This window comes from Narcine bancroftii, chromosome 1, assembly GCF_036971445.1.
Source record: "Narcine bancroftii isolate sNarBan1 chromosome 1, sNarBan1.hap1, whole genome shotgun sequence".
Classification (NCBI taxonomy): Eukaryota; Metazoa; Chordata; class Chondrichthyes; order Torpediniformes; family Narcinidae; genus Narcine; species Narcine bancroftii.
In genome coordinates this window covers 38,290,278-38,316,978 of record NC_091469.1, presented here as the reverse complement: position 1 = coordinate 38,316,978, position 26,701 = coordinate 38,290,278, and the positions used below count along the sequence as shown (strand labels likewise).

The 26,701-nt window shown below is 42.5% G+C and overlaps 1 protein-coding gene across 3 annotated transcripts in view; it reads left to right on the top strand.

Annotated features, from left to right (window-relative positions):
• The window catches only part of LOC138757214 (ADAMTS-like protein 1), a 464,147-nt gene that overhangs the window by 381,477 nt on the left and 55,969 nt on the right, over window positions 1–26,701 (top strand). For all 3 annotated transcript variants that reach the window (XM_069924203.1, XM_069924193.1, XM_069924209.1), the window contains 2 exons: window positions 7,538–7,774; window positions 21,230–21,356. In XM_069924203.1, the coding sequence (XP_069780304.1) occupies window positions 7,538–7,774; window positions 21,230–21,356 (364 nt within the window). The remainder of the gene's footprint in view (window positions 1–7,537; window positions 7,775–21,229; window positions 21,357–26,701) is intronic.

Below are 26,701 nucleotides of genomic sequence, written 5' to 3'. Positions count from 1 at the left end.
AAAATAAAGACACATTGTTTGAACAAATTTGGGAACCATACATGGAACATAACAGAGAGAGCTTGCCTCGGATCTCCATCCCCTAAAATGATAAGAAGACAAAACGACTAGAGTCAGTGTGTAACAAATAGATGACGCATTTTTCTTGTTTATTTTCCTTTGAGTGAAGATATTGTTTTATGGTTTTATTGTATCGTATATGTTGAATATTTATGGGTTTTGGAGGGGGGTGGGAAGAGGGGAGGGAGGGAAAGGGGGAAAAAAGGGAGAAAATGCCACTGTGTAAATTTAATGAGAAACATTTGTACATATTTTGGTTGATATGGTTCACAGTGTGAAAAATAATAAATTATATATATAAAAAGAGGGTTGCAGTCGGTGCCAGAGAATCTCCACCTTTACAGTCAGGCTTTTTCTCTGCATTGAGAGAGCCACTTAGTGTTCAATTTTGCAGAAAATCACATGCACACAACACAGTGAAATTAATGACGATGAATTTATTGAATGCGTATATACAGTGCACATATGCATCAAAATTATTACTTACTGCAGCTAAACAGGAAATTTGTGAAATAAAAATTTCATTGGTATACATTAATTTACTGTACAGAAAGATAATAAATGTAAATGATACTCATATTAAATAATAATCACGAAAGTACATGATCAAGGTGCTTCAAATCTTTTTATGGTGTTGGATTAGTTTATGGTTGGGGTAGTAAGAAGTCGTTCAATATTCTGATAGCCATTGGAGGAAGCCTATTTTCGGACCTAGAGGTGCTGGACCTCAGGCTTCTGTACCTTCTCCCCAAAGATAGCAGTGAGAAGACCTTGTGACCAGGCTGAGGGGGATTCTTGATTATGTTGGCTGCTTACTTAAGGTGGCATCTTTCATCCTTCAGTGGATGGGAGATGGGAGCCCACGATGGGCTTGGCTTTATTTGCTACTTTCTGCAGCCTCTGCATTCCTGGGCACTCAAATTACCAAACCGAGATGTGACGTGACCACTTTGTATTCGTTCCACGGTACATTGGTGGAAGTTGGATAGAGTACTCAATGACATACCAAATCTCCTCAAACATCTTGGAAACTAGAGGCGTTGGTTGGCATTATCCACAGTTACCTCGATATGTGGGGTCTCTGCCTCTGTCTCATTAATGCAGACAGGTGTGTGGTCACTTGACCTCCCCTTCCTAAAATCCACAATAATCTCCTTGGTCTTGTTGACACAACTCAACCAGATTCTTGATCACCATCCCCGTGTCGCATCATCATTTCCCATTATTTGTCCAATAACAGTGGTGACATCAGGTATGTGCCGCTTAATGTCCGTTCAGGTTACGTCTGACCACATATGCGATTGTGGTCCCATAATTACTCAGTTACCTTGAGCAATCACTAGCTATAAGAAATTGTATACTGTATACCTGATCCCACTGCTCTGCTCTCTCCCCACATCCCCATGTTGGTCTCTACATTGATCCCACTGCCCCACTCTCTCCCCCATAGACCTATATTGGTTCCCTCACTGATCCCACTGCCCTGCTCTCTCCCTACAGCCTCGTGTTGGTCCCCAAACTGATCCCTATTTACAAATAAAAAGTTTACAGGTACGCTACAGAATCCCATATACTATATATGGGATCCTATAGTATAAAATGTATTAACCATTAATATTTTTTGCATGAGTAGGCTTCCTTTTTATTATTATCACTGGCAGCAAAGTACCATTTTTAATCATCCAATGCACCACTTTTGGCACATGCGCCATTGGTTGACCATCCCTGGCCTATACAGTTATGACTCTATAGTGAATAGAGCAGACGACTAACGACACAGCCTTGAGCTGTGCCAGTGTTGATGGTCAGCAAGGAGGAGTGATGCCTGATCTAGTATAACTTTTGCAAAAACACATCACTGCAATAATTTGCATAGCATTTTCCGTTGTGCACCTCTTCCCCCAGGACCACTGTTATGAATATTTAAAAGGGATTCTTCTTGACAACTCCCTGCTGGAAGGATATCATCCCTTCAAATGTAAACAATTATAAAGCAACCAAGATCCAATAATTTACATTAAGTCCAGATGGTAGCCCCGATTTCTATTTCAAAAAAATCTTGCTTTACACATATCTGCAACATGAGAAATCTGTGCTGGGTTAATTAGCACTCAAGATTAGCAAACTCAAATAATGATTGTAGCCATGAATATACTATAATGGATCATATCAAACTAGTGATTTTCAAGTATCTGACAAAATGTGTTTACATAAACAGAACACTAACTTTTGAACTTGGCATGTGATGCAATCATTGCAAAGTTCTAATGTTGTGAAAGTAATCTTTGGGAAACTGAATTTTTAGAATTGCTGCAAAATCAAACATTAAAATGTTTTAGACTGTGTAATTTGAACAGTACAGATTCTCACTGTCCAGTGTGTCTAACCCATCTATTTAGGAACTTCAAAAACAGTTAAATTGATTGTGTAAATGTGATGGCTTTCAATCATACAAAAAAAGTGAAATGTATTTCTATCGACTGAGGAATTAACAATTGTTTATGCTCTTTTAATAGTGATCAGATACCTGTGGAGTGAGTACTTATGCTCGCACTAATTGCAATATAATTTGTTTTCTTCATCCTTGACGGGCGAACCTTTCTATGTTTTGGCAGGATCATGTTTCTTTCATTAACTGGCACTGATACCATGCTCCTGAATGTTTGTGTTGTCAACATTTGCTAGTTTTGCAACGCATGTACAACTGGTATAGGACAGTGATCTTACATACTTCAGTCCTAATATGCAGAGTGATATTATTGCCAGGATGTATTTCTTCATCAGCAGATCTTTTGTTATTTGTGAGAATGAGGACAAAATGTGGCATTCAGATCCTCAAATCATTTCTGCTGTGCATTGGGACTAGGACTGATCTATGACTAATTTCATTCACCTGCCTTTTCCACATATACTTCATATCTTTGATTTTATATTTAAAAAAACTCAAATAACTAATGCAACATCAAACATATCTATTGAAGAGTCCCATACTTCAAACACACTGTTTTCAATGATGTTTCCTATCCTCATTTATGCATGTTCATGGAAATCTATTGAGATGTAGAAATATTGCATTATTCCAGCAGATGCTGAGTGAGTCTTAGTTGAGGTGTATAAAATTGTCAGAGACCTCGATAGAATAAATAAGAAAGTCTTATTTCCTGCAGCATGTGGTCAACAATAAGGGGAAATATTGATTTAAAGAACAAGGATTAGAGGGCAGATAAAAGAATACATCTTCACCTGGAAGGTGATGGGTCTAGAACAGCGATAATAAAGGATGCTAAAGGGAGAAAGCCTCCTCACATTTAAATGTATTAATTTTTGAAATTTAGAATAGCCAGTAACAGGCCATTATAGCCCATGAGACCGTACTGCCCAATTACACCTAATTCACCCCCGGTACATTTTTGAACGGTGGGAGGAAGCTGGATCCCCCAGGGAACACCCATGCAGACACAGGGAGAACTTACAAACTCCTTACAGACAGTGCGGAATTCGAATCCCAGTCCCAATTGCTGGTGCTGTGAAGGCATTGCGCTAACCACTACGATTCAGATGTGGTCTTGATGAAACATGAGCTGCAGGATTTTGGACCTAATTCTGCAAAGTGGAAATGGATTGTAAGGCACGTTTTTTGATTGATAGAGAAACGATGGGCCAAATTGTCTCCTATGTGACACGTCTTCTTGGGCTTAATGTTGAAATATCTGCCTCTATCCATTAGACGATGCTTGTGCACGAGAAACCGTTTCCCTCTGTTTGCCCCATATACTAGCTGTAACGTTGTGAAAATATCAAACTAATCACACTAAACATATTTATTCTGAGCTTCCTAACTCCTTTTATGCATGTATGAGTAAAATGCTCGGTGTTGCTTCAGTATTGAATGTAAAGATCAAGTCTTCCACTTTTATTTTGGCTGCTTTTATCATTTTTTGCTCAGCTTAATTTTCCATCTTGATAAAATTTAATTATTTTGAAAAAATCTTTTTCAATATTTTTATTGGTTTCATCAAGTACATGTTACATAGGTCCATAATAACAAAGTGTTAGCAAATCATATAATTATAAAAATGGTATTAAGACCTATTTTACATTGGGGAAAAAAACCTAAAAAAAAATACTAATTGTCAACCCCCTCCCTTCAGAAGCTATTGGCTAAACATAAACAGTCCACTACATAATTATAAAAAGGGAAGGTAATCAATGGGGTCAAAAAAAAAATCAAAAGTAAGCTCACCTTACAAATTTTGAAAATAATTAAGAAATTAACCCCATGAATAAAACAAAGTTAAGATTTCTTTCAGTAGTGGAGCATCTAAGTCAGACATACTATCATATCAGACAGTATGAGTGGGAGGGATAATGTCTTTCCATCTTATTAATATGACCCTTCTCACGATGAGGGAGGCAAAGGTAACTACTTGGGATTGTGAAGCAGTCAATTTCAGACCCGTTGGCCCACTTATAGCAAAAAGAGCAAGAAAATAATTTGGAGTCACAGTAATGTTAAGAACCAAAGACAAGGTACGAAATACACCTTCCCAAAATTGGAAAGAGAGGGACATAACCAGAACATATGATACAGTGTATCTTTTTCAATTACATATTTGTCCCATTTAGAAGAGAGATTAGAAAGAATTTAGCTAATTAGATTTTGGAATAATGAGCATGATGTACTACCTTAATCTGTATTAATGAGTGTCTAGCACAAAGAGAGGATGAATGCACTAGCTTCAAAAGATAGTCCCACGTAGTTTCAGAAATTAACTGTTGAAAATCTTGTTACCATCGTTTATTTTAATTCTGTCCAGAGAATTATCCCTGGATCTTAAAAGTAGTTCATAAAGGACCGATAGCAACTGTTTGTGATCAGGTTTAAAGTTATAAATGTTCCCTATCACATTAGGTTTCAGATCCTGAGGGAGCCTCAAAATTAAAGAATTCAAGAAGCTCCTAACCTGAAATTAATGAAAAAGTGACATTTAGGCATTATAAATTTGGTGGATAATTGTCCGAAGTCAAGATTTTGGCCAATAAAAAAAATCTGAAAAAATTGGATAGCAAAGTTCAATGGTAACTGATATCTTGAACTGAAGGTAAAAAGGAATTACGCGAAAATAGGACTAATTAATAAAAATCTATGATACCCAAAATGTTTCCTGAATTGAAACCAAATTCTCAATGTTGGTCTGACAACAAAATTATCAGTTAATTTGGAATCTGAAAATCAAATTTTTGGAAAATTTCATAATTGTTTCATGCATGCTAAATTAAGCTAATGCTATTCGATACTGCTATACTGACAAACATTTTTTCTACTTTTTTTTTACTACAGTACTTCCAAAGCCAGTCAAACTTTTTCCTCAAAGTTTTTACTCATGGCAAGTGAGCTCAGATCAGTGTCCTGCTCCTCCTGCATAATGAGGAAGCTCAGGGATGCTGCCCTTGTTCCTGATAAAAATAGCCATTTTCAGGTGCATTCTCCTCCAAGAATGCGCCTTCAGAAGCAGATTCAGACCTGTGGAATGGTTGTTCAGGTGGCAGCGCTGAAAGTGCAGCGATGGCCACCTAAAAGGGACAGCTGACGGGAGGTGCCTCGGAGCGCACTCAGGCTACTGTCCCTTTGGGCTGTCAGGGTTGGGGCAGATGGCGTGAGCTGTCAGAGCTGGGGCAGCTGGTGCGGGCTGTCAGTGCTGGGGTAGCCAGCGTGGGCTGTCCCCACTCCAATTCTAATCCCACTGCCCCGTGCTCTCCCCACAGTCCTGTGTTGGTTCCCACACTGATCCCACTGCTCTGCTCTCTCCCCATAGCCCCACGTCAGATCCCCACACTGATTCCACTGCCCCATGCTCTCCCCTCACCCTGTATCAGTCCCCACACTGTTCCCACTGGCTCGTGCTCTCCCCACAGCCCTGTATCGGTCCCCACACTGATCCCACTGCTCTGCTCTGTCCCCATAGCCCCATGTCGGTCCCCACACTGATCCCACTGTTCTGCCCGCACTGGCTGCCCTGGCATCCCGCGCCTGCCAACCCAGCGCTGACAGCCCGTGCCGGCCGCCCCACAGTGTGGGGACTGATACAGGGCTGTGGAGAGAGAGCGGGGCAGTGGGATCAGTGTGGGGATCGACATGGGGCAGAGGGATCAGTGTGGGGACAGCCCGCCCCAGCATCCCATACTGGTTGCCCCAGCGCTGACAGCCTGCGCCGGCTGCCCCTGCTCTGATGTCCCGCGCCGGGGGAGGGGGGCTGTCAGGCGCTTTCCAGCTGATTGTCATCCCCTTAGCAGCTGCTTTTAGCTGGTTGCATTCAGGTGCTGGGAGGGACCTCAGTGCTCTGTCAATTATCCCTCCTGGAGGAGGGTTGCCAAGTGCACCTTGCTGGTGCCTCCTGCGCTTCCAGGTGGCCTCCTGACAGCCACATAGAGATCAAATATGTGGCTTTACATCAAGGTATTTTGGCCATCTGAAAGTGCCTAATGTGTGCAGGAAGTGTATCCACCCACAGCTCCTGACAGACTACATAAAGGCACTGGAGCTACTCATGGATTCATTTTGGAAAATCCACGACACTTGGAGTGTTGTGAATGAGTTGGTAATACCATAGTTTAAGAGCCTCAGGAAAGTTAGGGAATGGGTGACCAACAGACAGAGCAGAAGCAGGAAGGTTAGTGCAGGAATCCCCTGCAGTCATCTCCCTCCAAAACCGATAAACTGTTTACTGTTGGGGGAGACGGCTCATCTGGGAAGGCAGCTCTAGCCAAGATCATGGCACTGTGGACAGGTCTGCTGTACAAGAGAACAGGAAAAATTACAAATATAGATTATGAATGAATTATGGATTATTAATGTAAACTAGCACAAAAAAGTAAAAAGAGATATTTAAACTGCAGATAGATTTTTGCATCATAAGTCCTCACCACCTCACAATGTATTCAAAATGTTTTTAATATAAAAGGTTGAAGTTTGCCAGGTTTAACAAATTCACAGTTAAGTGTTTAACTGCACTTGGTGATCATTTATTGATAATTTCCTTCTTTAGTACAAATGTTTGAGTTTAAGCATTGCTCTCAGAATATGCCTAGAATGTTGCTCACAGCTCTATAAAACCCAGGTTAGAAAATTCTTAGAGTATTGTGTTCAGTTCTGTTCACCTCCATATAGGAGGTAAGCAGGAGAACATTTAGGGGAGATAGTTTTTTTTGTACACAAAGTTTTGAGTACATGGAATGCATCACAGGGGGAAGCAGTTGAGGTTGGCACAATAGGACATTTAAAAGAATTTGAGCTGAGTACCTACATGTTTGAAAAATTAGTGATTATGGACTGTGAGGGAAGGGTTTAGATTGATCATGGAGTAGGTTCGAATAGGTCCACACATCATTGTGGGATGAAATGCCTGTACTGTGCTCTTCTGTTCTATGTTCTAATATCCAATCGGTTTTCTTTTCTTTTTTTGTTCTTTATTTACAGGACTGCCCTCCAGGATCTGGGGAATTTCGTGCTCAGCAATGCTCTGCTCATAATGATGTCATGTATCAAGGCCAGTACTACGAATGGCTTCCTGTCAACAATGACCCCGAGAAGCCCTGTGCATTGAAATGTCTGGCAAAGGGAACTACACTGATTGTGGAATTGGCACCAAAAGTGCTCGATGGAACTAGGTGTTATACTGAAACCTTGCACATGTGCATCAGTGGAAACTGCCAAGTAAGTAACCTATATGGTTCGTGCCTGGATTATCAAAATTACAATTCAGTGTCTAACTACACTGGGTGATTAAACTAATTCATTGATTTAAAGTACAAATGTTAGTTTAAGTATTGCTTTCAAATAATCCAACCAGTTTTTTTTTCCTGTTGGTATTCTTTGTTTGCAGGTTTTCCCTCCTGCCCCTCCACTGGAAACTCAGTAATGATGAATAACTCAGGTCACATTTGACTAACAACTTTTTGTGATTTAGGTCATCTTTGATTATATCATCATTCTGCATTTCCTGAGTCTCTTAAATAAGACACAAGTAACCAGAACCATTAAAAAATATTCACCCACCCTGATCCTACTCATCCACCCTGATCCTACACATCCACCCTGATCCTACTCATCCACCCTGATCCTACTCATCCACCCTGATCCTACTCATACACCCTGATCCTACTCATCCACCCTGATCCTACTTATCCACCCTGATACTACTTATCCACCCTGATCCTACTTATCCACCCTGATCCTACTCAAACACCCTGATCCTACTCATCCATCCTGATCCTACTCTTCCATCCATATCCTATTCATCCATCCCGATCCTATTCATCCACCCTAATCCTACTCATCCACCCTGATCCTACTCATCCATCCCAATCCTATTCATCCACCCTGATCCTACTCATCCACCCTGATCCTACTCATCCATCCCGATCCTACTCTTCCATCCTGATCCTACTCAACCACCCTGATCCTATTCATTCACCCTGATCCTACTCATCCACCCTGATCCTACTCATCCACCCTGATCCTACTCATCCACCCTGATCCTACTCATCCACCCTGATCCTACTCATCCATCCCGATCCTACTCTTCCATCCTGATCCTACTCAACCACCCTGATCCTATTCATTCACCCTGATCCTACTCATCCACCCTGATCCTACTCATCCACCCTGATCCTACTCATCCACCCTGATCCTACTCATCCATCCCGATCCTACTCTTCCATCCTGATCCTACTCAACCACGCTGATCCAACTCATCCACCCTGATCCAATTCATCAGCCTGATCCGACTCATCACCCTGATCCGACTTATCAGCCTGATCCATCTCATCACCCTGATCCTATTCATCACCCTGATCTGACTCATCCACCCCGATCCTATTCATCACCCTGATCTGACTCATTCACCTTGATCCAACTCATCCACCCGGATCCGACTCATCAGCCTGATCCTACTCATCCACCCTGATCCTACTCATCACCCTGATCCTACTCATTCACCCTGATCCTACTCATCCACCGGATCCGACTCATCAGCTTGATCCGACTCATCAGCCTGCTCCAACTCATCACCCTGATCCTATTCATCACCTAGATCCGACTCATCAGCCTGATCCGACTCATCCACCCTGATCTGACTCATCCACCCAGATCTGACTCATCAGCCTGATCCGACTCATCACCCTGACCCTACTCATCCACCCTGATCCGACTCATCACCCTGATCCGACTTATCAGCCTGATCCATCTCATCACCCTGATCCTATTCATCACCCTGATCCGACTCATCCACCCCGATCCTATTCATCACCCTGTTCCTACTCATCCTCCCCTGATCCTACTCATCACCCTGAAACGACTCATCACCCTGATCTGACTCATCACCCTGATCCGACTCATCACTCTAATCCGATTCATCAGCCTGATCCGACTCATCACTCTGATCCTATTCATCACCCTGATCCGCCTCATCCACCCCGATCCTATTCATCCATCCTGATCCTACTCATCCAACCTGATCCGACTCATCCACCCTGATCCGACTCATCACCCTGATTTGACTCATCACCCTGATCCTACTCATCCACCCTGATCCTACTCATCATCCTCTCATCCCACCATCTCAAAAATTCTCACAGCCACAATAACATAATCTCACTCTTTCATTCCACTGCGCTCTTATGCAATCAGCCCTTCACATCCCTCTTTTGCCCCTTCACACATAATCACAAAATAATAACGCAGGATTAGTCTACTTAGCCATCATGTGCACACTAGCTCTTTGCAAGAGCATTGCAGCTTGTCCCACTCCTCGGATCTTGTCCTTTGTCCCTGCTCTCACCCATAACAGTACAAATTCATTCCTTTCCGAGACTTATCCGGCTCCCTACCTAATGGTACAATTGAATCTGTCTTTTCTATTGTCCCCAATAATTAACTCCAGTCACCAACTCTGTACTTTAAAAAAATTGTTTCTTTCCGTCACATTTGTTTCTTTTGCCAATCACGTTCATTCTGTGACATTGATTCTTCACCCCTCTGCCAGTAGCAACTGTTCCCTTCTATCTACTCTCTCTACAGGCTGCATGATTTAAATACATCTGTCAGATCACAGTGGAATGTCCTCTTTCCCAAGGAGAACAACTTCTCCAGTCCATTTACGGAACTGAAGTTCTTCATCGTTGGAATTAATTTACTGACCTTCTTAAAGCATATGGACACCTTATTGATGAGCTGACAAATTGGTGATAGGAGTTAGAGAATAGTGGTAGAAGGATGGAATAAATGGAAGTTTATGACTGATAGTATATTGCTGGAACTTTTTTCTGTTTGTGATGTGTTTTGATGACTTGGAAGTGAGTAGGTTTGCTGATGACATGATTATTGTGGTGTTATATATTGTTAGGAAGATCATCTAAGCTACAGCAGGATTTCAATCAGATGGAGAGCTTAGTGAAGCATTGGGAGCAGGACCAGATTATGTGTTATGTATTATAAATTATGGGAAATATTTTTGTTTTCATCTTTGTGCAGCGGCTATGAGATACAACACTGATAACCTGTGTTAATAACCCTGATTAAAACAAAAATGTAAACAGAAACGCGCCTTAGAGGAACAAAAAGTAATCCTCACCTCGGCCCCTCAGTCAGCTGGCTGGTTTTGTTCGTTTACATATCGGTGGAGCTGCATGCTGCAGACAGCAAGGAAGAGCAGTAGAGGTTCCAGCTGCATGGGGGATTATGGATAATGAAGGCGGCCATTGATCTTGCATTGACCCAGCCGCCACCACTGCCGTAAGCACCTTTTGTTTTAACAAAATGTGCAAGTTTCAACAGGGGAGGGGAGAGGAGGGGGGGAGCAATTAAAGTGTAAGTGTAATTTTAGTGTAAGTGCAAAATGTGTAAGTAAGTTTTAATAGGGGAGGGGTCATAATTTCAGAGTTTGCCATAGGCAATATGTTCTCTAGATATGCCACTGATAATCACTGAATATATAGTTATCTGAGAAAGCTAGCATCATTTTGTTAAGAATAATTAGGACTATTTCAAACTTACCAAAATGGACATGCAAGTTCAGCATCAGAAATTATCTCGGGGTGGTGGGGGGAGAGTGCTGCCGTCACAATTCCTCCCTCATCGCGTGTGCGCCAGTTGACACTATTTAGGGCCCCTTAAAATAAATGCTACAGACCCTGCAATACCTTAATCCGGCACTGATTGGCAGATTCAATTTAAACCTGACAAATGTGACATGAAGTCAAATAGGGGTAGAACATGTACAGTAATTAGTGGTGTGTTAAAAAATATTAGGCCCTTTCAAACTACCGGACAATTTGCATTGTTAGCGCCTCAATTACGTGGAAATTTGAAAGGGTCCAACCGAGTCAACTGGTCAGAACCCAATCGGGTCCCTGGCCTACCTCAGAGGTAGTCAGGGAACCCAGTTAAACTTACCTAGGTCTCGTCCATGGCTGATTTGTAAATGAAAATGGCTGACCCACTTATTCTGGTGAGATCAGCACTTGCGTGCATGCGTCACCGGGCTCCCAGCATCTGACCATTCGGCAGTACTTCTGGTGAATGGGTGATGTGTCATTACGGGGGCAGGATCCCCCTTAAATTGCCTGGTTGACAATTTAATGGGCCAATCTCCCTGCAATTTAAAAGGAGCTTCTAGCATAGGGCCCTCAAACCTTTTAGACCATCGACCACCTTCAGGGAATACATGGTCCCTCAATGACCCCCAGTCATGGAGTCCTGGTGCTGGACATGGGGGGGGGGGGGGTGAGGTGGTGTCTGGCTGGGGGGGAGGGGGGGCTGAATGGGGAAATGCTGGACGGAGGGGGGCTGGACAGTGGGGTAAGACCTACCAGGGGGGCACTAGGTAGGGTGGCCAGACATCCAGTTTTAGGCCGGACAGTCCAGCTTTTGAGCCCTCATTGATTTGTCCTCTATTTGGGAGTGTAGGCCCTACACCCTCAATTGGAGGACAAATTAAGGGGCAGAAAACACACATCTGTTAAATGCAGCATCCCGGGGTCTGCAGGCTGTGCACTGCCATCTGGTGAATGCACGATGAGGGGGAAGTTTGTTGGCAGGTCATGGTTCATGGCAGTTAAGCCTCCCCACACCATGCTGGGGGTGGGGGGTGGTAGCAGCTGTGCTGGACCGGGTGGAGAAAGGCAGTGGCGGCTGTGCTGAAACAGGCAAGGGAGGCGCTATTTTACGTCAATTCCCCGCCCCCCCCCCCCCCCCCGGGTTATCAACCCCCTGTGTTACTGACCTCTTATCTATCCCCTGGCATTTATTGACCCCTCTGGATGGTCCCATTGACCCTTGGGGGTCAATATCAACCACCTTGGAGTCCCCAATTCTAGCACCTTTGCCCTAGTAAATGGACCCAGATCCCAGGAGGATTACCCAGGCGCTGCAATTTGAAAGGGGCTATTTGATGAATAGAGGGAGCTTGGAATTCAAATCTGCAGTTCCCTGAAAGTGGTAGCATAGGTAGAAAAGGTGATGAAGAAGGCATTTGTCATGCTTGCCTTCAGAGGTCAGGGCATGGAGTTTAGGAGTTTGGAATCTGTGTTTAACTTTACTAAACACCGATTAGATCGTACTTGGAGAACTGTGTGCAGTTCTGGTCACCACAGTATTGGGAGGAAAGAAAGTATGTGATTGTGCTGGAGAGAGAATATTCACCAGGATGTGTCCTGGATTGAAATGGATGGATTTGTTTCCCCTATAAAGGAGGGTTAGGTTTAGGGTGACCTGATAGAAGTACCATATATTTTGGCGTATAAATCAACTGGCAGATATCGACCCCCTCCCTTTTTCAGCATCATTTTAATGGTTTTATCATGTATCAAGCATATAAGTTGACCCCCAAAATTATCATGATTGATCTGCTGGGTGTTGGCTAAAAAGTGAGTACAGGCAGTTAGGTAGGGAGTTAAAAAGAAGGACCGCAAAGGGGGTAATCTCTGGATTACTCCCTGTGCCACGTGACAGTGTGAATAGAAATAGAATGAGGTGGAGGATTAACACGTGGCTGAAGGGGTGGAGTAAGGGGCAGGGTTTTAAGTTTCTGGATAACTGGGACCTTTTTTGGGGGAGATGTGACCTGTACAGTAAGGACGGGTTACACTTAAATCCCAGGGGGACCAGAATCCTGGCAGAGGTATTTGCTAGGGCTACTCAGGATCCTTTAAACTAGAATGGTTGGGGGGAGGGAACAAAATAGTACAGAGCAGTAAGGAGAAGGTTAGAATGCAAACAAAGAAAGTTTGTAGTAAGTATTTGAATATGGATGGGCAGGTGATAGAGAAGGGAAATGCTCTGGAAGAAGATGAAGGGCAATTGGCAGGAAAAGTAAATAATGTTGTTCTTAAAGATGAGGGAAAACAGGGATTAAAAATTGGGAAATCCCTGAAATTCATATATTTTAATGCCAGGAGTATTGTAAAAAAGGTGGATGAGCTGAAGGTGTGGATTGATACTTGGAAGTATGATGTGGTAGCGATTAGTGAGACATGGTTGCAGGAGGGATGTGATTGGCAACTGAATATCCCTGGGTTTCGTTGTTTTAGGTGTGATAGAGTCGGAGGGGCAAGAGGAGGTGGGGTTGCATTGCTCGTCAGGGAAAATATTACAGCGGTTCCTAGGAAGGATAGATTAGAGGGCACATCCACGGAGGCTATTTGGGTGGAACTGAGGAGTAGGAAAGGAGAGGTTACACTTGTAGGGGTGTATTATAGACCACCCGGAGGGGACCGAGACCTAGAGGAGCAAATCTGTAGGGAGATAGTAGATATTTGTGATAAGCACAGGATTGTAATTATGGGAGATTTTAATTTTCCACATATAGATTGGGAAACACATTCTGTGAAAGGACTGGATGGGTTAGAGTTTGTGAAATGTGTGCAAGATAGTTTTTTACAACAATATGTAGAGGTGCCAACCAGAGAAGGAGCAGTGTTAGATCTACTGTTGGCAAATGGGATGGGTCAAGTGACGGAGGTTAGTGTTGGCGAGCACTTCGGGTCCAGTGATCATAATGCCATCAGCTTCAATGTCATTATGGAAAGAGAGAAATCAGGGCCAAGGATTGAGGTTTTTGATTGGGGAAAAGCTATATTTGAGGAGATGCGAAAGGACTTGCAGGGTGTGCATTGGGACAATTTGTTTTATGGGCAGGATGTAGTAGAGAGATGGAAGTCTTTTAAAGATCAGATTTTGAGAGTGCAAAAGCTTTATGTTCCTGTTGGGTTAAAAGGAGGGGCAAAAGGTTTGAGAGAGCCGTGGTTTTCAAGGAATATTGGAAACTTGGTTCGAAGAAAAAGGGAGGCGTACATTAGATATAAGAAGCATGGAGTTAAGGAGATGTTTGAAAGATACATTGAATGTAAGAGGAATCTTAAGAGAGGAATTAGGAAAGCTAAAAGAAGGTACGAGAAAACTATGGCAAGCAGGGTGAAAACTAATCCAAAAGAGTTCTACAAATATGTTAATGGTAAGAGGAAAGCTAGAGACAAAATTGGTCCCTTAGAAAATCAGAGTGGAAAACTGTGTGTGGAGCCTAGAGTTTCTTTTCTTCGGTATTCACTAAGGAGAAGGATATTGGGAGATGTGGGATAAAAAAAAGCAAATTGGGTAAATATGGGGAATATAGCATTTACAAAAGGTGTAGCTTTAAGGCTTTTGAAGAATATAAAGGTGGATAAGTCTCCGGGACCAGACGGGATCTTCCCCAGGACATTGAGAGAAGTGAAGGAGGAAATAGCAGAGGCTCTGGCGGTAATTTTCCAAATGTCATTAGATATGGGGATAGTGCCGGAGGATTGGCGCATTGCGAATGTGGTTCCGTTATTTAAAAAGGGTTCAAGGAGGAAGCCTGGCAACTATCGGCCTGTAAGTTTGACGTCTGTGGTAGGTAAATTAATGGAGAAAATTCTTAGAGATAGTACTTATAAACATCTGGATAGACAGGGTCTGATCAGGAGCACTCAACATGGATTTGTGGGAGGAAGGTCATGTTTGACCAATCTGATTGAATTTTTTGAAGAGGTGACTAGGAATGTGGATGAGGGTAGCGCAGTGGATGTTGTCTATATGGACTTCAGTAAGGCCTTCGACAAGGTACCACATGGAAGGTTAGTTAGGAAGGTGCAGTCTTTAGGTATAAATTTTAAGATAGTCAAATGGATTGAACATTGGCCGAAAGGGAGAGGCCAGAGAGTGGTAGTGGATAATTGTCTGTCAGGTTGGAGGCCGGTGACCAGTGGTGTGCCTCAAGGATCTGTATTGGGCCCATTGTTGTTCGTTATATACATTAATGATCTAGATGATGGGGTGGTGAATTGGATTAGTAAATATGCAGACGATACTAAGATAGGTGGAATAGTGGATAATGAAGAAGGTTTTCAAGGATTGCAGAGGGATTTGGGCTGCTTAGAAAAGTGGGCTGAAAAATGGCAGATGGAATTTAATGCTGATAAGTGTGAGGTGCTTCATTTTGGTAAGAAGAATCAGAATAGGACATACGTGGTAAATGGGAGAGCATTGAGGAATACAGAAGAGCAGAAAGATTTAGGAGTAACGGTACATCGTTCCCTGAAGGTAGAAATTCACGTGAATAGGGTGGTGAAGAAGGCTTTTAGTATGCTGGCCTTTATCAATCATTGCATGGAATATAGGAGTTGGGAGGTGATGTTGAGATTGTATAAGACGTTGGTGCAGCCTAATTTGGAGTTCTGTGTGCAGTTCTGGTCGCCTAATTATAGGAAGGATATAAACAGAGTGGAGAGAGTGCAGAGAAGGTTTACCAGAATGTTGCCTGGGTTTAAGCATCTGGAGTATGGGGAGTGATTGGACAGATTGGGTCTTTATTCTTTGGAGCGTAGAAGGTTGAGAGGGGATTTGATAGAAGTATTTAAGATTATGAAAGGGATAGACAGAATGGATGTGGATAGACTATTTCCGTTAAGAGGAGGAAAGATTAAAACAAGAGGACATGAGTTAAGAATTAAGGGGCAGTGGTTTAGAGGTAACATGAGGGGGAACTTCTTTACTCAGAGAGTGGTAGCCGTGTGGAATGATCTTCCGGGAGAAATAGTGGCGGCGGAGTCAATTGTATTATTTAAGAAAAGGTTGGACAGATATATGGATGAGAAGAAGATGGAGGGTTATGGGCATTGTGCAGGGAGGTGGGACTAGAAAGGGGTGTTTGGTTCGGTGCGGACTAGAAGGGCCTAATGGCCTGTTTCCGTGCTGTAATTGTTATGTTATGTTATGGAGGTGATTGTTATCATGGAGGCTCCATCAAAATGACCAAAGTATGAAGCAAGTTTTAAAGTAAAAGTGAGAGAAATGGTTAAGGAAACCAACAACTGCGCTGCTTCAAGAAAATTTGATATTTATATGAGAAGTTGGTAAGTGATTGGAGGAAGAAAGAACAGATTTTAAGAAACATACCAAAAAGGCAATGTTCAATGAGAAGAGGAACCAGTCATTGGCCAGAGTTGGAAAATCACGTTGCAGAATGGGTACATGAACAGAGGTGAGATTGCTACACAGTCACCAGAAATAAAATAAGAACATTTGCACTGCAGTGGCCAAAGTTACATCAGAACTCGGTAATGATTTTGAAGCTACAGTAGGCTGGTGCAACCATTTCACGAACAGGAGAAATCTGGCATTAGGTCAAAAAACAAAAATTGCTCAGAAACTACCATAAAGTTGTATGTTTTCACCAGTTTTTTATACGTAACCGGCAGAAACATAGGCTTACATTGGCAAATATTGGGAACATGGATGAAACCCCCATGAATTTTGACATGATAGGCAATAGAATGGTAGAATGGAAAGGTGTGAAATCTGTGTAAACCAGAAATACAGGCCACAAATGGGCCAGGTTTACCATGGTGTTATCGTGCATGGCCAATTAACTGAGAAGACTAAAAGTAGATTAGCACGACATAATATTTACATGCCGATTATCCTGGATGGTTTGACATCTAAATTTCAACCTCTTGATGTCTACTTGAAGAAGCCATTCAAAGATTGTGTGTGAGGAATGGAATACATGGATGTCGAGTGCAGAAAAATCATTCACAAAAGGCAGGGCAATGTGTGCCACATCGCCTGATGTGCTGTGTGACTTCGTGCTCAAGGCATGGGACGAACTTAAAATAGAGACTGGAATAAAATCATTAAAACAGTATCCCTTGTCCAATTGATGGCATGGAAGATGATTTATTGTGGGACACTGATGACAAAGCTGAATCCGCCTCATCAGATGCAGACTGGGGCCCCTATGATGACCATTTAACCAGCTTGCCACCATCTTTGCCTCAGACGATAATAACGAGAGTGGTTTTGAAGGGTTCTAAATGTGTTGTTGTTTTCAATAATAATTTCAATGAAAATCTATGATAGTTGGGGTTTTGTTTTTGGTTTTTCAAGGATCAACTTGTACACCGAATTGGCATGGAGTGGTTTTTGAGCTGATTTTAACGTCTCAAAAGTATATTCTAGCATATGTCGATTCCCCCATCTTTGAGATTTTTTTTAGGGTTTCATGACCTGATTTATACACCGAAATATAAGGTATATAAAATTATGAGAGGCATAGATGGTGCAGATAGACAAAATCTTTCTAGTCTGCGATATCAAGGACAAGAGGGCAGAGAAACGAGTTTGAAAGGGAATCTGAGAGGCAGGTTTTTATACAGAGAGCACACTGCTGGAGGGAATGGTGGAGCCAGATCAATTATTACATTTAAGAGGCATTTTGAAAGACACAAATAAGCAAGGCAGAAAAGGATACATTCCTAATGCACGCAAATTGGATTATTGTAGACGGCCAGAATGTTAAACAGTGAATGGCCTGTTTCTATGATGTATGACTCTATCACTATGAGCCTTGCCAAAGTCTAAACATCATTCCTAAAGCATGCTTTTGATTGAATAATTGACTTTCAAACAAACTTCTAATATTGCATGATATCACCATCTGTCCATTTCTCCTCAGTTTCTTCCTTTACCTCTCCCAACAACAGCATCTCACCCAGCCAGCATAATGGGGGAAGAATTGAACACATTCTTAATAGTTTCAATAAATCTTTACATGTCAGAACAGATTAATGCTATTTCATTTATAAAATTGCATTTTGGGGAAGTTCTCAAGAGCTTGGAGAAAGACTGAGACCAGACACAGGGGCAGCATCAGCTGTGAACAGTTCACTGTCCAGCTGGTGTGTGAGTGCTGAGGTTCAATGTCCATCTGCAGGTGTGAAGGTACTGCTAGTTCAGTGCCCAGCTGGGGGGTGGGCCAGTGTTTGGGTTTCCCTTTTCTTTCACAATATGGAGGCTGAATTTCCCTTAACAGTTCTTAAACTGGAGCCCCACAATTAAAGTCATAGTATTTAAAACTTTTCTGGTCCAATCCATGGTCAAAAGTCATTAAACCATCTTGGAACAAGACCGAAAGTAATCAGAAGATCTAATGGAATGCTAGTCTTTGGAGAACTGGAGTACGGCGGAGCAGATGTCGTGCTACAGCTGCATAAAGCCCTAGTTAAATATACATGGAGCATTGGGAGCAATTCTGGGCACCACATCTTATGAAGTAGGGAGTGCCAAATGATGCTTGAACTCCCTGGGCTAAAGAAGGAGGAGCGATTACACAAATTGAGTTATGTGCCCTCGGGCTTAAAAGATTAAAGAATGATTAGATCAAGATTTCAAGGTATGAAGGGGAACTGTTAGTGTGGTCAGATGAATTACTGTTTGGGGACTGTAGGAACGGCCTGTTTTAATAATTGATGTTGAGGCTTTCAGCATACAGATATTTATGATTCTCTACTGCAAATAGCCGCTGATGCTGGGCTGATTGTTAATTTTCAATCCAACGTTGGTCCGTTGGGCCAAATGGATCTGATAAAACTGATGGTTTCAAAGGGCAGTGCAGGCATTCAGCAAGCCTTTGCTCGCCGGTACTGGGACAACTCAGATCCTTCACAGAGCCATGTGGGGGACACAATCCACGTGCTGTTACAATCCCATCAATGGGTCATCCTGAATCCCAGAAGCAGAGCCCAGATGTACAGAGCTTCGCATGAAGAATCTGGCTCTCCAGTTCTCCATAAGCCTGCCTTATTGATGGAGAGAATGAGGATTCCCAGCCTGGGGTGTGAGGAAAATGTTTTTTTTTTAATTTTGTTTGTTTTAATTAACTACTAATACAATGTTTTAATTGATTTTTTTTGCAGTTTACAAATGTTCTAATTATTTGCAGAGATTTTTGTGTTTTAGAAAACTAGCAAAGCAATTTGGCTTGTTTTCTCTGAAAAATCAGTTTATTGTCATCTCACAAAAGAGAGAGATAATAAATATTCACAGTTACCATAATGCTAGAAAAAAAGTGGTTTTACAATAGTGCAGATAGTCCTTTTTGTTGTGTCAGAGCAGGGCATGATTAGTGTAACGAGTGGAGGGTCAAGAACATGATAGCCATCGGCACTGTTCTTAAACCTAGAGATGTGGCTCTTTGGGCTTTTGTATGTTCTTCCCAAAGGTAGTAAGAAGAGGTTGTGACCAGGGTGATGGGGTCATTTATGAAGTTGGCTGCCTCTTTGAGGGAGCATCACACTTGGATGTCTTCAATGGATGTGAAGTCAGACCTATGATGGACATGGCTTTTATTTTTAATTTTAATTTTTTTTTAATACATAACATAGTACAGGCCATTTCGGCCCATGAGTCCGTGCTGCCCAATTACATCCAATTAACCGTCAAACCTGGAACATTTTGAACAGTGGGAGGAAACTGAAGCCCACCCACACAGACACGGGGAGAACGTACAAACTCCTTACAGACAGTGCAGGATTTGAACCCCAGTCCCAATCGCTGGCGCTGTGACAGCATTGCACTAACCACTACACTAACTGCTCTGCCCAAATATTTGCCATGTTTGCTACCTTTTGTAGCCATCTACATCCCTGGGCACTTGAATGACTGAACCAGGCTGTGATGTGACCAGTCAATTTACATTCCACAGTACACCTATAGAGTGTTTGACGATATGCCAAATCTCCTTAGACTTCTTAAAAAGTATAGTCATTGGTGTGCTCTCGTCATGGGTGCCTTGATGCACTGGTTGAAGGATGTCTTCTGATATATGGACTCCCAGGAAATTGAAGATACTAACTCTCTCCACCTCTGTCCCCATCAATGTGAACAAATTGGTGATCTTTCATCCTCCTCCTTTTAAAATCAACAATGAGATCCTTGGTCTTAGTGATATTGAGAGCAAGATTGTTGTTCTGGCACCATCCAACCATTTCTCGATATCCACCCCATCCGTTCCAGTTGTTCATAGCATAGGAAGTTGAGGGGCAAACTGAGAGAAGGTTATAATATAAGTGATAGGACAATGAGAAACAAGCAAATGAGCTGCTGGAGGAACTCAGCAGATCAGGCAACATTCATGGATAGAAATGGTGGGGCAATCATATGGGTCAAGACCCTATATCAAGACTGAATGGCTGATGTCAGCCCCCAGTGTTATCCTCCTCAGTCACAAACTGGAAGCATATTTTGGAATGATTTATTCTCATTGACCCAAACTTTTCATAACTGCTCAGCGAGAAGGACAGTGGTGGTGATGGTGAACCTGCCACCTTCTAACTTCAGCAACTTAAGTTTGTTACTGTTGTGTAGAGCTTATGCTTGGGTGAAGAATATGCAAACCTTCACCCACATCACAAGGTTCTCAGGTTATTGGTTAATTGACTACTGTACCTTGACCCCTGTTGTCGATGAATGACCAAATCAGAGGGGGTGTGGAAAGAATAAAGTGGGATGAGTGTAAGTGGATGCTTGAGGGTAAAACTCTGACTTGGTAGACCAAAGGACCTGTATCTGTGCTGAAAGACTGTCTCTGATCATTGTTTAACTGACATTGAAAATAAAGAAGCTAATCCTGAACACTAGTTTCAACAATGTGTCACTTTATTTATGTACTTGAGGGAAAATGTGGCTGATAACCAGAGTTTAATGCCTTCTGCATCTGAGCTGTAACTTTAGATAGGTCCCTCTGAATATACTGTAACTGTCCCTTGCAGTATTGATGTAATGCAGGCTGCAGTAATGCTCTGGTGTTCTTGGCAGGTTGTTGGCTGTGATCATCAGTTGGGAAGCAGTGCCAAGGAAGATAACTGTGGAGTCTGCAGTGGCAACGGCTCCACTTGTAGACTCGTACGAGGACAGTTCAAATCTCAACTGTCATCAAATAAATGTAAGTATTGACCTTACTTGACAAAAGAAAAAAATCTCCTTCATTTTAACAGTCTCATAATATCTGTTCAGTGTTGCTTTAATGGGCCAGAAATGTCCCAGTGCAACAGATGGGAACACGCTTCTTCTTCATCAGAAGTGGTACGTGAGTTATCAGCTTGAGAATAAATGGGACAGAAGGCGTTCAGTGAGCCGGTTGTTGAAATGCATTTCCAGCACAGAGGCTCAATCCATTCTCAGCTGGTACAAAAAGCTTCTAAAGGTGAATGAGATTCTTCAGCATCTTGAATGAAGCTTTTTCTTGTTTGACAATGGATGCTCTCATTCCTGCGCGTTGAGAACAATCATTTTCATTCACACATTCATTTTTGTTCTGGACAATAGATCCAACTGGTCCCCCTCCACCACCACCCTCCTCCAGCTGGCAGAACTTATCCTCACCCTCAATAATTTTCCCTTTGGCTCATTCCACTTTCTCCAGGTCAAAGGGGTTGCCATGGGCCCCAGCTATGCCTGCCTTTTTGTTGGCTATATGGAGCAATCTGTGCCTACAAAGGCAAAGCCCCTCAACTTTTCCTCTGCTACATCAATGACTACTTTGGTACACCCATGATGAGCTCATTGACTTCATCCACTTTTGACCTCAAATTCATTTGGTCCATCTCTAGCAACACTCTTCCTTTCCTCGACCTCTCTGTCTCCAGGAGACAAATTCTCAACAAACATCTTCTATAAACCCATCAACTCCCACGTCTATCTCGACTACACTTCTTACCACCCTGTCCCCTATAAGGATTCCATTCCATTCTCTCAATTCCTCCATCTCTGTCGCATCTGCATGTAAGATCATCAGAGATATCCCCCCTTCTTAAAACAATGTGGCTTTCCCTCTGTCACCATCAACTCGGCACTCACCCGCATATCCTCTATTACCTGTAGATCTACCCTGGCCCCCTCTGCCCCTACGTGCAACAAGGACAGGATTCCTCTTGTCCTCACCTATCACCCCACAACCCTCTGCATCCAACACATCCTCCTCCGCCATTTCCGCCACCTACTACTTGATCCCACCATTAGATATAAATTCCCTTCTCCTCCCCTCCCTGCCTTCTGCATGGATCGCTCTCTCTGTGACTCCCTTGTCCACTCCTCCCTCCCCACAAATTATCCCTTTGGGACCTACCCCTGTGACCACAGGAGATGCTTCACTTGCACCTACATCTTCTCCCTCACCACCATTTGGGGCCCAAAACAGTGATGCATCATTTTACCTGTAAATCTGCAGGGTTCATCTACTGCATCCGGTGCTCCTGCTCTGATCTCCTCTACATCGGAGAGACTGGACTTAGACTGGGAGATCTCTTTGTTGAGCACCTCGGCTTTGTCCTCCGCAATAGCGTGGATCTCTCAGTGGGCACCCATTGCAATTCCCCATCCATTCCCTTACTGACATACAGACTGAGACCAACTGTAAATTGGAGGAATAACACCTCATCTTCTAACCAGATGGCATTAATGATTTCTTCTCTAGCTCTTGTTAAACACCCCCCCCCCCCTACCCTGGGAACTTCTTCCCCATCACCTTCTTCCAGCTCTTACTCTCTCTCCCTTTTCCCTATCTCTTTTTGAACAAGCAGGATAAATTCTTACCTCATCCCATATCATATCCAATTAACACTTTTTGTTGGTCTGGATTCCTCCCCCAGCCAGCATTGGCTGAATTCTGAGATTTTCTGAGATTCCCTGTCTATTCCTTGAAGGGCTCAGGGTGAAAGTCGGCAATATATCTTCATTCACACCTGCTCCAGCACCTCTTCAGGGCAGCTGTCACCCACTCCACCCTTGCCCCACAATTGCTGCTGCTAATCTACGGCTCTGAGGGCTAGTCCTGCTCCATTCCTCCTCCATGAAAATGTTGGTGTGAAGAAATGCTCTGGGATTCAGTATCTCTAGCAGTCTGCCTCACATCTGGAATAGACAGACAGAGCAGGGCAGCATGAGTTGGTCAGGTCCAGGGGCTGACTTTCCTGGCTCATTGTCCTGGATGCCAGCTGGACCTTTACTCAAGCACTGAAGAATCCCTACCTGACTCCCCTTTAACAGTTGGGACAAATGCACCATCAAATGTCACTAATGTTTCATAATAATTAAAATTGAAATGTCTGCATGTCATTTAAAGATAGCTGTTTTTAAATACAAAGTATTTGACCTAAAACATCAAGAAATACTTGTAAATCATTAACAATATTGAACCAATATCATTAAAGAAAGGGAGCTTACAACCTCTTTGCTTTATTTTCCTTATTGTGGATGCTTGGACAAATGTAAATACATGAGTCTCTCCCTTGGATAAGTACTGAGCAGGTGAGGCTCCATGGCTGCATTCCATGTGGTCCAGGGACAAATTCAATACTTGCCAGCAAAATTTGGGCCAGTCTACTTTAATGATGTTACTTGAGGAACAATTTTTGGGCCCACGACATTGAGACATCATATTTTAACAATGTCTTCCTTAAAATAAGTTCTTGAATTGACAGTTCATCTTAAAAGCTATGCCTACAACCACAGAACCTAGAGTATCAGCCAGGATTATATGTCAGAGGCTCCGTTACTGAGGCAAAATTGGCATATGAAGGAAGAGTTGTGGATTAGGGAAGTTTACAGGGAGAATTCCAGAGTGTGTATTTAAAGTCCAAAAGTTTCAAGAGAGACAGTAGAGTGTGGAGTATGTCAGAGGTGTGAGAGCTGAGAATGTTACAAATATAATTTTGAGAAATCTGGGACAGGATTGAAGGTAGAGGCAAGATTTTTGATTGTTAAGTGAGGTCTATGGAGATGGCAATAATGGAGTGGTCAGTGCGGGAGAGAGAAATGGAAATAATGAGTTCTGAATGAGACTTTACAAGTGAAAGCTGAGGAGATCAGGAAAGGGAACTTTGAAAATACCAGGTACTGTTTCAGGATGAAGAAGGAGTTGTTCTTAACTGTTGTATAATATTACTTTAGAACACACAGAGCAGACTTGCATCTTATTACCCAGAATGCAATAGCATCTCAAATCATATTTCTAAAGAGAGAAATTGTGTTTATTTTTATTCCTTATTCAAGGAGGTTTTTTTTTGGCAGTACTTTACGTGGCTTGAAATATCTTGGCTGTGGTTGAAAAATTGACCAATTCCATATGCATTCATAGCTTTCAATATTACAGAAAAACATAGTCCCAATTCTTGTCCTTTAATGAGAAAATTGAGATTTATGATTTTACTGTCATTACGTCTTGGTGTTCAAACATTGGCAGGTGACAAAATAAAACCTGGGTTCCTTTTGTGTACACAGGAAATGATTTCCTGAGCAGCGTTCAGTCTCTTTTCATCATTTTCTTTTGTTGTGTTGATGGATCAAATGTGACAAGTAAAGGCATGCCAAGAATACCATGGGCATTTCATACATTTGTAACTTCTTAACTTGTTGATCATTTCAACTTGGCAGAATATAAATGTGGTTTTGATCTCCTGATACTTTACTCAGATTTTTTACTGGCATGTTGATATATTTAGACAGCATGAGAAATTTAAAACAAGTGTGGGTAGAGATGCAGGTACATTTTTCCAAATGAAGGTAAAGTCTGATTATTGTTAGTCAAAAGGTAAAAATGCTGAAAATTTGGAATTAAAAGACGAAAATGTGGGAAGTAGTCGGCAAGTCAAGCAGTGACTGCAGGAAGATAAAAAAATAGAATTAAACTTTCACGTTGATGACTTTCAAACAGAATGAGGAAAAGCAAAACAGAATCTGGAATTTTCTCTGTCTCTGTCTTGCCTGCTCCACTTTACAGCATGTTCTGTTTTTATTTGACCAACACTAGTGAAATAAACCAAACAACATACATCATACAAAATCAATGGGAAATAAACAACAGTGGAAGGGAATTCTTTTACTGTGCTGTCCGGTTAGTTGAACTGCTAGCTTATCAAAAACTTCATTAGTATGAGGAGAAAATTTCAAAGTTGAATATTGCAGAGGAATAGACTTTGACCTGTGTCAACTTACTTGCCACTCGATAGCATTCTGCATGTGCGATATGGCATGTTACACCTGAACTCAATGATCCTGTTGCATGCTTGTTGGCGCTCATTGTGGCATTGCACATGTGAGCCCAGTGCACCTCAGCCCAGAGGAGGCCCCTTCACCATGATTCCATCTGCTTTAAAGGCATATCCCACAAAAATTGATCTTTCAGCTTTGTGACAATGTCTGGCTCCTAAATTAGGTGCATCACAGCCATTCACAATCTGCTTGCAACTCCCAAAAAATATGTGGGGAAATGTTGTTAGCAAGAATGAGGAAGAAGAAGAGTGACTTCCAGTTATGATTCAGGCATTTGCATTTAGGGAGTGGATGAGCTGTGAAAGACTAGATATCAAACAGGTGCACAGTTCTCTGGAGATACAAGAAACTGCAGATGCTGGAATCTGAAGATTTCCCTTCCCCTCTACCACCCCCCCCCATTTTTGTCTACTTTCCCACATACTCCACCCAGCCCCCCCCCCCAAACCCTTTCTCATTCCCCTCCCTCCTTCTGCTTCCATCCTCTTCCACCCATATGTCACCAACAGGACCCCCTCCCAACTGAGTTCCATTCGGTTCAATCTTTGCTTCACCTCTCCCCTAATAATTCTATCACATCACTATTATCACCTTCTTTGTTATCAGATTCCAGGCTTGTTTCCATATCAGCTTTCTCCAGCCTCACCCCTTATCTTTTCCACCTGATATCCTCCCCTATTGCTTACCCTCCCTTTGTCTGGTTCCTGCCAATCGATAACTTCTGGCTCCCATCTCCATCTGTGACTCTCTCTGTCAGTCTGTCATCCTTCACCCCTAGCTGGTTCACCACTACCCTCCTGGCCCCCATTCTAACCCTTCCACTCTGTTCTTATTACACTGGCTATCTCACCTCCACACTATCAGCCTTAACGAAGGGTTCTGACTGGAAATATCAACAATTCTTTTTCTCCCACTGATATAGCTTGACCACCTGAGTTCCTCCAGCAGATTGCATGCTGCTCTAAGTACTCATTACTCCTTTGGCAATGCCATTACAGTGCTGGTGTCCTGAGTTTGAATCTGGCACTGTCTGTAATGCGTTTGTACGTTCTCCCTGTATCTGTGTGGGTTTTCTCTGGTACTCCAGTTTTCTCCAACCCCCCAAAAATGTATGGGGGTTGTAAGTTAATTGATGCAGTTGGGCAGGATGGGCTCATGAACTGGAAGGGACAGTTATTGTGCCGTGTGCCTACTTTTTTTAAAATTGACTCAGCGATACTGAGGGGCAAATGGTATCGC